This window comes from Anabas testudineus, chromosome 22, assembly GCF_900324465.2.
Source record: "Anabas testudineus chromosome 22, fAnaTes1.2, whole genome shotgun sequence".
Lineage (NCBI taxonomy): Eukaryota > Metazoa > Chordata > Actinopteri > Anabantiformes > Anabantidae > Anabas > Anabas testudineus.
The window spans coordinates 14,351,777-14,367,055 of NC_046630.1; the positions used below are offsets into that span (position 1 = coordinate 14,351,777).

The 15,279-nt window shown below is 39.9% G+C and overlaps 1 protein-coding gene across 2 annotated transcripts in view; it reads left to right on the forward strand.

The window, feature by feature from the left end:
* The window catches only part of plppr1 (phospholipid phosphatase related 1), a 35,344-nt gene extending 20,307 nt beyond the window's left edge, over positions 1 to 15,037 (forward strand). The window contains exons 4-8 of one of the 2 annotated variants that reach the window (XM_026338979.1): positions 4,123 to 4,255; positions 6,512 to 6,762; positions 7,813 to 7,989; positions 12,628 to 12,759; positions 13,027 to 15,037. In XM_026338979.1, the coding sequence (XP_026194764.1) occupies positions 4,123 to 4,255; positions 6,512 to 6,762; positions 7,813 to 7,989; positions 12,628 to 12,759; positions 13,027 to 13,032 (699 nt within the window). In that variant the 3' untranslated portion in view covers positions 13,033 to 15,037. The remainder of the gene's footprint in view (positions 1 to 4,122; positions 4,256 to 6,511; positions 6,763 to 7,812; positions 7,990 to 12,627; positions 12,760 to 13,026) is intronic. The other variant, XM_026338978.1, reaches the window with a different exon arrangement.
* Positions 15,038 to 15,279: the final 242 nt, after the last annotated feature.

Sequence of the window (15,279 nt, forward strand, 5' to 3'; positions counted from 1 at the left end):
ATTTATCATCCAACAGCCTGACATCATTACGAAATGTACAGAAAATCAGAAAATCCCAAATTCAGCAAAGTGTATTAACTGCATAATTGCTATTAGAAGGCTTTTAGCAGCATGCTCAGTGGCCCATTCTTCATATGCTGGGTTTTACTTCCTTTACTATCAGACATCTTCCTTTTCTGTTACGTTTTCAAGAGACACTTAATCAGGAAAGTGATTGTCAAAGATGCCTCATTTTTGGACACATGCCACCTATTTATCATTGCAATGAGATATCACTGTTCTGCCACCTCATTGTGTCTCCTGATGTTATGTGTTTGTTATCTGGGACATTTCATTCTTTGCCGTCGGGCTTTTTAAACACTGTGCTGTTTCCAGCATGTTGCGGAGAAGTGAAATCTGAATTATAGCCACTTTCACTGAACATATAAAATGCACCCTATTTTCTCCTTGTAGCTAATTGGTGTGAAGACACATGAGCAGACCAGGGTGTTACTCACCCACGGTGTACACACACTGACACAAAAAAATCAAATCAAACCCGGAAGAGTGCTCTGATTGGCCCAGAAATATGCCGACGGTATCATTTCTAGCTGATTCAGTGTAACAGTGTTTAGTTTGTTTAACACTGCTGGTCATTTCCCATCTCAACCCCCTCTCTCTCTCTCTCTCTCTCACTGACTATGTGGCCTTTGTAATTTGCTATCTCTTTATCAATCTCTATGCTATCCCAGAGTTTTTAATTATGCCCTTTGAGAGTGCTGTGTCAGGTGCTTAAGTTGTGCTTGACACTGTATATATTTCCCTGTCTCCACATGCGTCATAAACCAGAGAGGTGGCCAATCAGAATTAATGATGACAGTCCTGGGACGTAGGCCAATTAGCAGAGAGGCAGTAATTTATGCTGAGTGTTCCACATGGCGGGAACAATGGGAGGCTGTGGAGGTTAGATGGGTCGTTCTCATGCAGCAGTCTATAAACCTCTCCAGTGGACATGCATTAGATAGTCAGTGTTTTACCCCTATAGCTAAGACAGTGAAAGTATAACGCGTTTCCTGTCTGTGTGGGTCCAGCAGAAACTGGCGGGTCACTAACATTAAGGGCTGAGGTGTAACCAGCGCTGCAAACAAATTAGGGAATTAAGTTCACTTTTTTTTTTTACGTGTCTCTTGGAATCAATACTGAGAATGATCAAGTCATTATGAAGAGATTAAAGCAGCACTATTTCTTCTACTTTGGTGTAGCAAACATAAGTTGTAAACAAAACACATTTAAACAGTATCACCTTATAAAGGGAATGTATTAGCAAACGGTTATTTACAGCATACGCAGTGCAGCATTTACTTTCCTCACAAAGAGTTGAACTTGTTCTATTCTAGACAGTTAGATGACAGGTGTGAAGGAGGTCCTCCAATAAAAAAAACACAACACGTAACTTTTCCTGGATGTTTAATGAAGGCTCACTTTCCTTTTCTCTTTCTCTCTCTCTCACTTGCTGTAAAACACAACACAAATAACAATAGGAATCAAAATACAATAACATACATTTTACAGGCACAATTTAAAGTTTCCAATATTAAAGTAAGAACAGCAATCGCCACAAATATGCATAATAGCTCCGAAGCAACTGTATTTTATCTCTAATTTGAAGCAAAATGCAGCAGCTATGTTATGTTTGCAATATCTAAGCTGATGAAATAAATACTTACGTCAGTCGTGAAGGCATTCAGACGACTGACGACACTCATATGGAGTCAAACCCATTACAAAATGTATGAAAGTCAAATATTAGGTTTTTTTTTTGTTCTGTTTATTGGTTTCCGTTGCCTCCTGAGGGACGTGTGTGTGTGTGTGTGTGTGTGTGTGTGTGTGTGTGTCTTTAGTTGCTAATTGCACAACTATGTTCAATAACTAGCCGCTTTGTTTTTTTTTCTCCTGTTTGATACTTGGTTGATACAGAGCATACTGCGTGTATCAGAGCTATTTGTATGATAATTACATTGATTAGAGTATTGCAAGTCATCCAAACAGCAAAGCTGCTGGCCATTAGTGAGCTGTAAGACAGGATCACGAGTCGCAGTCTTGCTCTTTACGACACTCAAATGCTCCACAGAAATGACGGTGACTGCAGAATTAGAGACTTCAACACTACAAGTGACAATATAACATAGTAATTTTATTTAGTATTATTTATATAAACATAGGAATAAACATAGGATTTGAAGCTGTTTAAACCTTTGGACAAAGCAAGTTTGTTTGTTTGTTTCAGAAGAGCACACGTCATCACCACCAAGAGATGAGACAAAGGTGAAAGTATTAGTTGTAGTTGTGTTGTCCAGCTTTGAGTTGACTTGTTCTATAAATATATCTTGGAGCAGTTAACCTGAATCCATTTCATTGACAATAATAATTAAGTGTGGTAAACAAAAGAGATTAATTACTCTTTCTTAACTGGCTAAGAAATGTGTACTGAATTTTTCTCAATAAAGACTCAAATTGTCCCACTAACATTAGTTTGTTATTAAAATTCAAAGAGATCATCATCTAACAGAAAGGGCTTGTAAACTGTAGCGCCCAAGAGAAGTTTTCTGCTGCCTCAGGCTTTGGGCTTGATTGGTTTCTGATCAAAAATTCTCAGCTTTTGGCAGTCAGCATGGTGGAACGAAGCGCACCATGAATCATTTATAGTTTTCCACAGGGGACAGCAGTCACATTTAATGTGTGGGGAAAAAAAAAAAAGAAAAAAAAGAGTAACATGCATAAAAAAATTGTTCCCCTAAATACGGTGGGCACTTTCAGTGCCACAGGTGCAGCTTTTATAGATTTTTAAGGCTATTGCGGACCTGAGCGCCCATAGATCTGCTACGCTGACAGATGGGTCAGTGTTACCGCGGTAACAGATGAAGCAGAAGTTTGTTACTACGCTTGCGAATTACTCCTAAAGATTTAGGCACTCGAACGATGTTCTTTTGCTCCTCCATGTCTTATGTTTAACCTTTTCATTCTCTCCTCAGATGTAACTGTGTCAGGCTGAATGCCACGTCGCGTCTAAGTTTTTCTGACATAATACGTTGGGGCGATGGCTGTTTTCAGTCAGTTTTCATGACATTTATATAAAGGACAGTGGGGGCCCTGAAATACATGTAAGATGATCAGGCAGTGGTAGCTAACCTTTACAATGCTGCAGCAGACTCGAGTGAAACAAATAAGTCAAGGCAATTTCCAGTTGCTTATAAATGTTAACATCAGCCTTTAGGAAAACAGCAGGGAGTTATTAAAAGCATTTGAAGGACCTGCATGATATTGTGTCGGTCAGTGTTTACACCCACACTCCGGCGAAAAATGCATTTTGCCTTGTCATAACCACTGCTTAGCCATACGTGTCTATTTGAAGTAACAGTCTCTGTGAACATAAAGGCCCCTCTTGGTTGTGCTGCATTTGAAGACAGATGTTTCTAGGTCATTAAACATCTGAAGATGGATTTTTTTTCTCACGATGCATTTGATGATAGTTTCTTACAGTGTTTCCATGCTTCTTGTCAGTCATCATTCAGTGGGAATAAAAGGAAGTGTTTGAAAATATTAATCCAGCTTCCTTCATGATGGTAAATCCAGGCGTGCTATTTGTAGCCATAAATTAGAGGTGCATTCACAAGAACTTGTTGATGGGGGGGGGGGGGGGGGGGGGGGATTGAGGAAAGTACAGGGGCCTTGTTGCTTGTCCTGGGGCTAAAAACAGGCTCTTTTATGCACACACCAAAGGCCAAAACCGCACGTACACACATATGCACTTACTGTATGCACATGCTCTCACTCATATATTTGCAGAAGCGTTCATCACCCAAGGCGTTTAGCAATGACTTTCATTTTGTGTGTCCAGCACCAGTTATTTTTTCCCCATTAGACGTGATGTAATGTCCACAGTATAATGGACTTGAAGAAAGGCTGCATTAAGACACTGTGTTTTATGTACACAGGCTAAAAAGCAGACAAATGTTCCTCTCCCCTATAATAGGATGCCTCACTTTATGTTTCTTATGTTGTTCCTTGCATGGTTTGTATTTTCTTTCCTGGATCTTTCTGAATCGCTCCATATTTGTCTGTCTTTCTTCTGGACATTTGTAGATTTTCATCGGAGAGGTGTCCATGTATGTGATGAAATCAACAAGGGAAGCTCTCCTGGCCCAAGAGAAAACCATTGTCACAGGAGACTGTTGTTACCTCAACCCCCTTATTCGCCGCATCATACGCTTCATAGGTAAGAAGTTTGTCATGCCAAATTTTTAAAACTGCCCTATAGCCATGGTGCGATGGTGCCTTATTACAGCTGACAAAGATACCCTCTCATGGGAAAATGTGCTCACTAAAACACATCTTTTACATAGTAAATTGACATTAACATAAAAGTAAAATGAGTTAATATTTCTGTTCTAAAACGTAAAAATGACAAAAACAAATCTGAAGTCATGGTTGGTGACATCAGTCATCCAGGGACTGCCTACACAGAGAACACTCTGGTCATGAGACTGTGCATTGTCCTACACCAGTAGAAACACAGGGCCCACTGCATCAGTGTATAGTCTGACTCTGAGGATTTCATTCCACTACCTCACAGCAGTCAAGGTATTGTTGACTATGACTATGACATGGCCCTCCAAGGATATGCCTCCCCTGACCATCACTGACCACCCAGTCATGAGTCAGAGACACTTTCATACCTGTTACATGTGCTAAATGTGAACCTGCTGTGATCTGTGAAGAGAATAAGGGGGACCAGTGGCAGACCTGCCAATCTCTTTTCTCTGGTGCATGTCAGTCAAGCTGCATGGTGATGGGATGTGAGCATACGTTATACTAGATGACATCAGGCCCTCTTGCCACCCTCCACCCTCGTGGAGTCTGTTTCTGATGGTCTGGTCACAAACAGTCACACCAGTAGCCTGTTGGAGGTCATATTGCAGTGCTCCTCCTGTTCCTCCTTGTACAGAGGAGCAGATGCTGGTCCTGCTGTTGGGTTGATGCCCTTCTTCAGCCCTGACCAGCTCTTTAGACTGTGATGGGAGACACAGCAAACCTTTTTGTGACTGCATGTATGGATGTGCCATCTTGAAGTGGTTGTCCTGCTTTTGACTCTCCATCGTACCTGTTGTCACTTTCATTTGCACCAAAGACGGTGAAGCAGTTGATTCAATATCACTTGTGCTTCTTAAATAGGTAGATTGATATCCCTAATATAACTTGACTCGGTATACATTATATAAAAGATGTTTAAGGTTTCGATAAGCTGATTTACATAAATGAGAGGGTCAAAACATTATTACCTTCCTGACGTATCAACAAAAACTGAAAAATTACCAACTTGTAAAAGTTGATGACAGAGCTGCTGTATTGGATTGCATTAGGTCATGCAGGTGTACCTAATAAAGCTGCCAGTGAGTGTATAAGGGCAAATGTTTCTGTCAATGCTCATTGACACTGTAATAGGACAGGAGTGTAATTATGAACCTCATAATCTGTCCGATTTTTTATTTTTTTTTTCTCAAAGTCATGCAAATCATCTTTTAGATTTTTTTAGTTAGAACAGTTAAATATAGTTATAGTAGTTTAAATAAAGCAAACTGCCCCGACTGAGAAGATTTCAGTCATTCTGGATCAAATGATGAGAAACACATAAAACACATACTGTGCATATAAAAAAAATCAATTCAGTGCTTGACTCTTTGCTAAGTGTTGCAATAAAGGAAATTTCCCTCTGGGCTGTCCCAGCACAATCACAACTGTATTATACATTTTTACAGAAACACTCCATCTTGTAATGCATTCATCAGAAATTCATCAGGCACTTCACGTCATTTAAATTTCCCTCTGTTTCCAAAAAGTCTCTCAAATTCGGTGGATCAGTGAATGCTTCCAGCCTCTGTCCTCACCCTAATCCGCAACCCAATTTCACTCAGTGTCCTTCGCACAATGGTGTCCCTTTACCTCTCATAGTCACCCAAACCCTTCCCCCAGCCCCCTGCAGCTCCCCCCCCCACAGATGAGAATACAAAGCAGAGTAATTTCATGGCTAAGCAGGCTGGATAATCAACAGTCATATTTCATGGCAAATGAAATGCAGACACAGACACTGGTCAGGGTTGGTGGGCTACAACTGTCAGTGCAATCATTCATATTAGATACTGTTTTATTTCACATGTGTTTATGCTACTAACTAAAAATAAATTGTACTTGTATATGCTGCAAAACTTATTTTAGTTATATTTAGGATTGAGGTGGGGATAAAATGAGTGGAAGATGCGCAGGTGCAACTGTAGTCAGATTAATTTAGGATTATATACACCTGAAAGACTTGGGCTTTAGCTTTGCCTAATGACAAAAGGGAGCAGATACTCACAGTCCAGTTTAACCCCAGGTGTGAGGTGACGCTTCTAAGGCTTTTATGTGTCAGTGTTTCAGTGTTGTTGTTTTTTTTTTAACCCTGATTTCTTCATTCTGCTGTTTCTGTGTGTCCCAGGTGTGTTTGCATTTGGCCTTTTTGCCACAGACATCTTCGTCAACGCGGGCCAGGTGGTGACAGGAGGTCTTTCACCGTACTTCCTGTCTGTCTGCAAACCCAACTACACCGGCACAGAGTGCCGTTTTAATCACCAGTTTATTGTCAATGGCAACATCTGCACCGGGAACCCTGTCATTGTGGAGAATGCCCGTAGGTCGTTCCCATCCAAAGACGCTTCGCTCAGTGTTTACTCCGCTGTTTATCTGACGGTAGGAAGAATGTACATGCACTACAGTGAAGTTTAATGTGGGGTTATAGGGTTTTTTTTTTGTTGCATCATTATATATTTTATATATTCTTTTTACCTCCCTATCTTATCATATCATGTAACAAAACTAGGACCCTGGTTGCATGACTAGGAAAAACAGACTGTAAAGATATTGACGTCTATATTTTCAATTCATTCTCACAGTTGAACTAAGAATTAAGCTAAACGATTTAACTAAAATCTTATGCTGTGTCATCTACATATTCAGTTGCAAATCTGAGTTCATTTAATGGTAAATAAATGTAAAATTCAAATATACTCTGAATGCGGGATTCATCCAGGTAAAGAAATGCAGCATAGCACATTTTGTTCTTTGATGGAGAATTTGTCAAGTCAAATACTTCACATATCTTAAAGGTGTGACTATTTCAAACGGGTGTAGGGGGGGTTCAGGCACTTTTAGAAAATTGGTTGCAGGAACACATGAATAATGTTTTTTGAAGGGATATTTTGAAGAACTGCTATATGACATCGGAGTGACTGAAGGGCTCAGCAGGCAAAAGTAAAATGAAGAGTAGAAGTGCAGATTTCAGCAGGAGCAAGTGGAATATAAAGGGCAGGTTATTGATAAAAAGAGGATTTGACACGTGCAGCCCCTGATTTGGCGTGGGAGAAGGTAAAGGTTCAAGGCTATGTTTTTAAATGTTGAGTGTCTGAAGAGGTTTCCTTATTAGGTTCATCTTGTAATCTTTTATTCTCTGTGAAAAAAACCCTCTTTGTTTTGGAGTTATTTCACTCATATGATGCAAGTTTTTGACATCTTCCTTTAACTGTTTTGCTCCACAATGGAGGCATTCTGCTGTGAGAAAATGGCAAAATATTGGACTCAGTTTCTGTGGTATCATGCTCCAGTTCATGTGCAAGAGGTTTGCTTCTGCTCTTGCCTACTCTAAAAGAGAAATGGTGACTGTTAATCCTTTGGAATAGAAAAAAGGTCTTTCATATAGATATCTTTGGTTTCATATAATCACCCCCATGTTCTCCTTTACAGATGTACATCACCAGCACAATCAAGACCAAGTCCAGCCGCCTGGCCAAGCCTGTGCTCTGTCTGGGCACGCTCTGTTCGGCCTTCCTGACCGGCCTCAACCGAGTCTCGGAGTACCGAAACCACTGTTCGGACGTAGTGGCTGGGTTTATCCTGGGATCAGCAGTTGCTCTGTTTCTGGTGAGAACAATGGAGGAGTGCGAGGTTTATTGTTGTGAGGTGGGGTCATAAATTATGGTCAAATTACAATAACAACATACAGCTTAATTTTTGGAAATACCCCAAACCAATAGTTAAATAATTTTACACAGCAGTCTTTAAAAGCCGGTGCCATTTGCAAATTCATGTCCTGAAAGTCTGAAACCCAGCAGTTTTTTTTAATCATCTATATTTTTTGCAGTAATAAATATTGATTGGAGAGGCCAAAGTGTTAAGTTAGCTGTGTATCTACACAGTCAGGCGTAATGAGATCCTGACCACTAATTTGGCAGAGTAGCCAAGTAGCTCATGAAGAGGTGATGGTGGAGAGGATGTAAAACAGGATGAAGCAGGGTTTATACTCAGCTTGGAGGAGGTTCATATGCAGGTGAGTTTGGATAGAGGGATGAAGTTGAGGACACATTGGTTGATTAGGAGAAAGAGGAGAAAGAAGGAAGTAAAGAAAAGACCGAGGTGGCGCCTGGATTTCTTCTGAGATCAGCAGTTGCTCTTGTTTCAAAAGAGCACAGTGAGGAAGAGGTAAAGGGACCAAAAAGGCAAGGAAAGTTGCAGGAAACATTAGTTTTAATTAGTGGTTGTGTTTGAGTCAGCAATGATGGAGGGAACGAGTTCAGGAAACCGGTGGTCTGATTATTCTGGTTCTGTACTCCTATGTCTTATTAAATCAGATGTCATAACAAGGGGTACATGTTGCTGACTGGACTTCCAGTGTCCTTAATGTAAGACAAAGATCCATGTCCTATAATGTGTCGTCAAACAGCTTGGCCTCCACTGAACATCTGTAAAAATCCGGATGTAGAGTGTTTAAATAGAGGGTGCTGGTTACAGCTGAAACCCTCAAGTTGATTTTGGGTTGAAGTGTGAAGCCCATTTAGCAGGAAGGAAGATGAAGGGAACCCCCTACAAATCAAAAACCATTTATTTAACAGTCTCAGAGGCTTCATTACTTATAATTACTGCTGGTCCCCAAGAGTCAAATCAGGAAGAAGAGTGTAACAAATGAGAGAAGAGAGGAGACATGAAGGGGAGACTGTGGAAAGAAGAAAACTGATTTATGCTTCGGTTGCAGGTAGCAGATTCAATTTGATCAAATACTGCATGTGTGATACGGGTTGTGAAGGTACATTGTGGAAGGGGCCTGTGCAATTTGCTGATCCACTAGTTATACTATAACAACAAATCACATGCAGTGCATAATAAGTTTTTATTGAAAATAAAATAAATTATTTAAGCTCAGCAGAAAATGCACATCAGTACAATTTACTTCACTTAAAACCAGCATGTCTGTGTCAGCCTGACGTATTATGTCGGCCTCGCGGTGTTGCTAGAGGAAAATCTTGGGAGTTCAATCAGTGATTCAATGTACATACATCCCTTATTTATGGGCAAATGGGTAAAAACTAATTGCCTCCAAAAGACTAGGATGTAACTATAAAATATTAAATTTTCAAACTGTGCTAACAAGGAAGCAGAAATACCCAAAGGCATCACAGGCAGCAGCATTGTCTGTAACACCTTGAAACACTCTCCGATGGCCAATTAAGATGGTGTGATTTAGTATTAAACTCAATATTAAGGTCATTTAGCTCAAAAGCCCTTTAACAGATATCCACGCTGAAACAAGATAATCTGTCACTTCTACTAGATTGCTAATATTAGCTAGAATTTAGTTTCTTAAGTGCTCCAGGAGGTGATGTCACATTAACCCTTCACAAGTCAGTGATATTTACAGCTGTACACGTTAGCATCACCTAGTTACCACAATGATTACACACACTGCTTGTTGTTTATTGTTAACGGTGATGAAGTGACAATGGTAAAAAGATGTCTGGATATTGCAGGTCTGCAGCCCCAGCTTGTGCCTGCCATGTTTTAATTACTCTCAAGTAACGCAGATAACCTGACAGCGACCAATCGATCGATACATGAAAACAGTTAAAAAATACTTGCCACAACTCCTTCTTTCCAAAATCCTCAGAGAATCTTCTAACCGTCTGAATAAATGCAGTTGCAAGAATAATTCTGTGTACCTTTTAAAAATGTTTTTCTGCATTAATTTGTCATAAAACATGATCTCATGCATAACACATACTGATATCAATACACAATACTAGTGCAGAACTAAACAACTTACAGGGCATTTACTCACAAAGAGAAAGCTCCTTATGCCAACAAATCTCAAGTGGAGTCACAGGCACTGTTGAACTTAGAGGTCACCTTTGTAAGTAGAGTTGTAATCATTGCTGCTATTTGCTTTATAGATTGTATTCTGTACTTCCTAAGCCAACGACCTGCAGTGTGGTCAACATGGTGCGACTTGTCATTGGAACATCATGAGGAGGATGAGCAATTACACCCCACTGTTTAATGAAGGTTATAAGCATTCAATGATTGGCCTATAAAAATTTTGAGTAAGTGTTCTCCCGGGAAACATGAACACAAGATAGTCCATCATCATCTCAGCAGTTTTGAACGTGCTCATTTCCAGCTTATTATCAGCAAACCATTAACTGAGAGAGGGCTGCCTTTCCTCAGCACATGGTCCTGCTGGTCATGATGAAGGTTATGGAAGTCTTGTCATCTGAGAACCGAGGCAGTTTGACGGACTGCTATGTGGAGGGAAATTAATTGGTCCAAAGAGAGTAGAAAGAAGGTATATCTTGAATCCCTGTGCTACCAGCGATCACTGAAAGGAGATCTGAATGGACTCATCAAACAGCAATTTAGTCTTACAAGAGGTTCGTCCTTTGCCAGCAGATTGAAGGATCAGTGTTAAGCACTTGTTCAAGGAGACAGACTTGTCTGCTTGACTTAGGACAAAGCAGAGATACATGCTGACACCTACAGAACCAGGCCTAGGATATACTTGCACAGACTTAAGTGGAAGAATCTACACACTCACAGTAGACACATTACACACTAGTAACCAATAATAGGTCAAGCAGTCAAGTATTAGCTTTGCCTGGGTCACTTTTCCCTGGGCTTTGATGTCTACCGAGGCCCGTCTGTTATTGGCAGTATTCATCTTTCCCTGTGTTCAGACTAGTCTCCCTCTCCCTGCAAATGCCCCCAAAGCACAATGCTGACACCATCATGCTTCACTGTTGCAATGGTTGTAGTGAGGTGATGAATAGTGTCTGGCGTTTGCTGGATATAGCATGTGGAGTTTTTTTTATCTCATCCAACCAAAATCTTTTCTTGCATGCTCTCAGATTTATTAAACACCAAATCAGCTCCAACTTTAAGCAAAGTGCTGCACAGCTTCCATGTAGTCACTCTACAAAAAGACATGGTTGATAGTGAGACGGTTGTCCTTACAGCAGGTTCCACCTCCACAGGGGACTCCTAAACGGCCAATTCAATTCGTTTTGCAACACGTGGACTCCATATAAGCTCTACACACATCAGTCATGATTAAAGCAAACAGGAAGCACATGGCCCACAAGGCAGCGTGCTACAGCAAAAGGTCTGGATACTTTTGTAAATAAAAGATTTTTTTGTCTTCTAATACCATATATTGGTTATAGCTTCAAATATTAGATACATATTATTCTTCATATGTATTGTTAGGTTTGTGCACAAAGGACTGAACTTACATTTTTTGATTTTTGATTTTTAATTTTAGATTCATCATGACATTTGTGATAATTTATTTTCTTGTGAAACAATAATGTTGGACATCCGTCTTCACATGCTGGACCCAAAGATGTGATTCATTCCTTTCGTTGTTCTGGAAGCACTAGAAAAGCACTGTCCATGAACTGACACAAACAAGAAAACCTTAAGCATCCCCTAGCAGTGAAACACTCCGCTTCATTTTCTCCTTTGCCACTGCCTGGAGGCATGGTTGGCCTGGGGGGAAGGATTCTCACTTAGGCTCCCTTCTTTGATTAACTGGACCGTGGAGGAGTCCAGAAATGCACCAACCTTGGTGGTGTCCCTACAGATAGCAAAACCATACCGACAAAATAAATAAATTAAATGAGAAATTAAAAAAATAATTTGCAAGTAAATATGATTTACAAGAATTTAAATCGACATATAAATGAAGAAACAAGGCATCATTTCACTGGGGCTGCTTGGCATAGTGCCATGCCACAAAGATGAATGGAGCATCTCCACTGACTGCATTAAATGATGGCTGACTTTTGTGGACTCGTGGAATGTTTGATTGAGTTTTTACTCCCACATAAACTTTATATAACAGCAATAACTGTTCTGAAGCAGACAATATGCTCTGTAATTGGAGCTTAATACCTTAGTGGTACTGGCAGTGGTAGGCAGTTTGATATAAAGTGAAAGAAATTACAGATTAATTGAACTGACATTCTTCTTTTAATAATGATGTTATGATATATCGTACAGACTTTCATGGCTCCCAGATGATGTCTCTGGTGATTCACTGACTTATTCTCTACTGTCGTCATGAGGTTGACATAGTACTTGTAGTTTTTTTGGTGATATTTTGACATTTGATCTCCTGTCATCAAATCAGATTACACACTATTGCTTGTCAAAAAAAAAATCCCCCCCAGAAAAAAGGGAGCCATCTAACTTATTCTGTTTGTGTCATTGTCATTCTGTTCTCATACTTCACAGGGTATATGTGTTGTGAACAACTTCAAAGGTGTCCACAGTGCAACAGTTAAGCAGAAGTCTGAAGACTACCGTGGTCTGCCTCTCATGACTTTTCCCCGTGTAGAGAGTCCTCTGGAGACCCTCAGCGCACAGGTAGCTAAAAACCTGGAATCTCAAAATCTTTAATCTCTGTAACGTGCATTATCTTTTCCCAATAAATACCAGTAATCCCTCAAGGCCTTCATCTTAAATCAGAAATTCCTTCTTGTCCTAATTCAGCTGGTAATTTCCTACATTTCTCAGCATCCCTGTAGAGAAAGGATTTTAAATCAATATTGTCAACTTGTTTTATTATGTTTTATTTTTCTTTCTTCGGTTCTTGCTTTCTTTCTTTCTTGCTTTACGTCTTTCTACACAAAGCATTGACATATGCTCAGAAGAACATACAGGCATGACATTTTGCACTACATCCCCGTCCTTTTTGCAAATACACAGAGCACCTGACACTGACTGACGATGACTTCCTCTACCTTTTCATTTCTGCACCTTTTCCCTCTCCTGCCTCTTTTCATTTCCTTTTCTTTCCTCATCTGTCTTTTACCTATTTCTCCATTCCTTCTCTCACCTATATTTTCAGAACCACTCAGCATCAATGACGGAGGTCACATGACTAAGGGGACAGCACCGGGTCACGTTTGCGTCTCCACAGCACTTCCAGACACAATGACGAGGACGCATGCCACGTGGCTCCGAATGCTTAACAACAAACACTCCTGATATATCTGTTTAAATCACCTGGGAGGCAAAATACACCATGTTTTCAGTGGTTCCCATCTAGTTGGGCTATGCTTAGTTCAGCCTGACAAGGCACAGATCACATCAGTGACAAAATACCACAAGTAAACTTAAGCACAGATTGTTTTTCAAGATATTTGAAACCATTTGTAACATGGTGCATTTTCTTTCCTTCAAGGTGTGCTGTTTGTAGTTAGACGACAGTGTTTTGTACATTTTGTATGAGCGAGTGCTGAAGCCTATCCCGGCCGTGGATGTATTTAGGAGAAATGGATACCAGAGTCAAAGATGGCACCCAGAACATCCAAACCCCCTGCTGGTGCCACATACTCTCACTCAGCCTAAAGCTTTACATTGTAATGACATGCTGTACGAACAATAAACCTCACTTTATTAGGCTATAGTTAGGTTTACAAATATAAAAACTCAACTGATTGAAAATTCAAAATATAAAAAGTGATAATCAACATTGTAGTTGGTGTTCTTCAGACTTGTTGCAGTCTGTGGGGAAGATACTTTTTTGGCTGCAGGATGATGTTTTGTTATAATATTGTGAGCGACCACGGAGCACAGTTGACTGAAAGGCAGTGAGAGTATCATATCCAGCTCTCCTAATACATCCATGATCCTGACAGTGTTCAACCTGCACACTTCCTGTCAGCTGACTCACTCTGTTTTACATCACATCCTGTTAGGTGAAATGCCTTGTCAATCACCGCATCTATCTCCCTCGGTCTGAAAAGTCTGCTATGGAAAAAAAGTATTGATGTTGTTGTTCTGTGATGTTTGTCACTTGTACAGGAAAAAAAAGAAACATTCTTTTTATTATATGCTTCTGTACATTAATTGACCATGTCGGGTCATATTTTGTAAAGATTTTTGTTAATCTGTATGATTACTATGATCCATTTGGACCTGTCTGCCTGCTGTAAACCTGAATATGTTTTGGTATCAGTTTAGGTGTTTTGGGGAACAACCCCTTCTTCCCTTTGGAGGAAATGACAAGAAGAGTCAGTGACATCCTCTGACTCAGAAAACGGGGTTCGGCACCTGCAATGTTACATTATCAGACAGCATGTATGAAAATGTGATTGGTTACAATGCTCACTATGAGTGTGATTCACCCCAGTTTCCTGATTCACTGTGATGTTAATAGGAATTTCTGTCCAGAGGTTCAGTGGGGCTAGCCTGTGCCTGACCTTCCTGAAGATTTCACAAGTATGGCTTTACAATTTAGTTTACACAGAAATCTAAATGGAAGAAATCCTTATAAATATATGAATATTATATAAGGAATGCAACTGACTGACTTATTCAAGTGCCGGCTAGCCCTTATAATATTGGTATAGTAATGGTTACCAAGCTAATGACTCCTGCTTCACTTTTCCTCCTTGAGGCACCCCTCCCTGACCCACTAGTGGATTGTGATGCAATGTTGTGACTCCATTTTCTATTGGAAGATATGCCCAGCATGAAGAGAGAAGTCATGATGTTTTATATATATTCATGATTTGAATTCTACATTATATACTCATGATCATTGTGATTATTATTGTCTTTTACTTTGAGAACAAAAAAGTGTTTCATTTGAAATGCTGCATATATTTTTTCTTGGTTTGTTTGCAAATTAAATAGTCAGTAGCAACGATTTGTTTCTATGTTTTTCATTTTGTGTCAGGCTGCTTTAACTAAAAGTGGTAAGAAACGTGGCCTAAAACAAGTAAGATGTAAGTAGCCCTATTCCTCTCCTGTTTTAAAGTGGCATCCAAAGACAGGGTATGTTGTTGTTTTTTGTACAGACTGTCCGCTGAGGGAAATTTATGAATTGGCCTAAATAAATATGATTTGATTTGATTTGACTCAAAGAATACCAAAGAG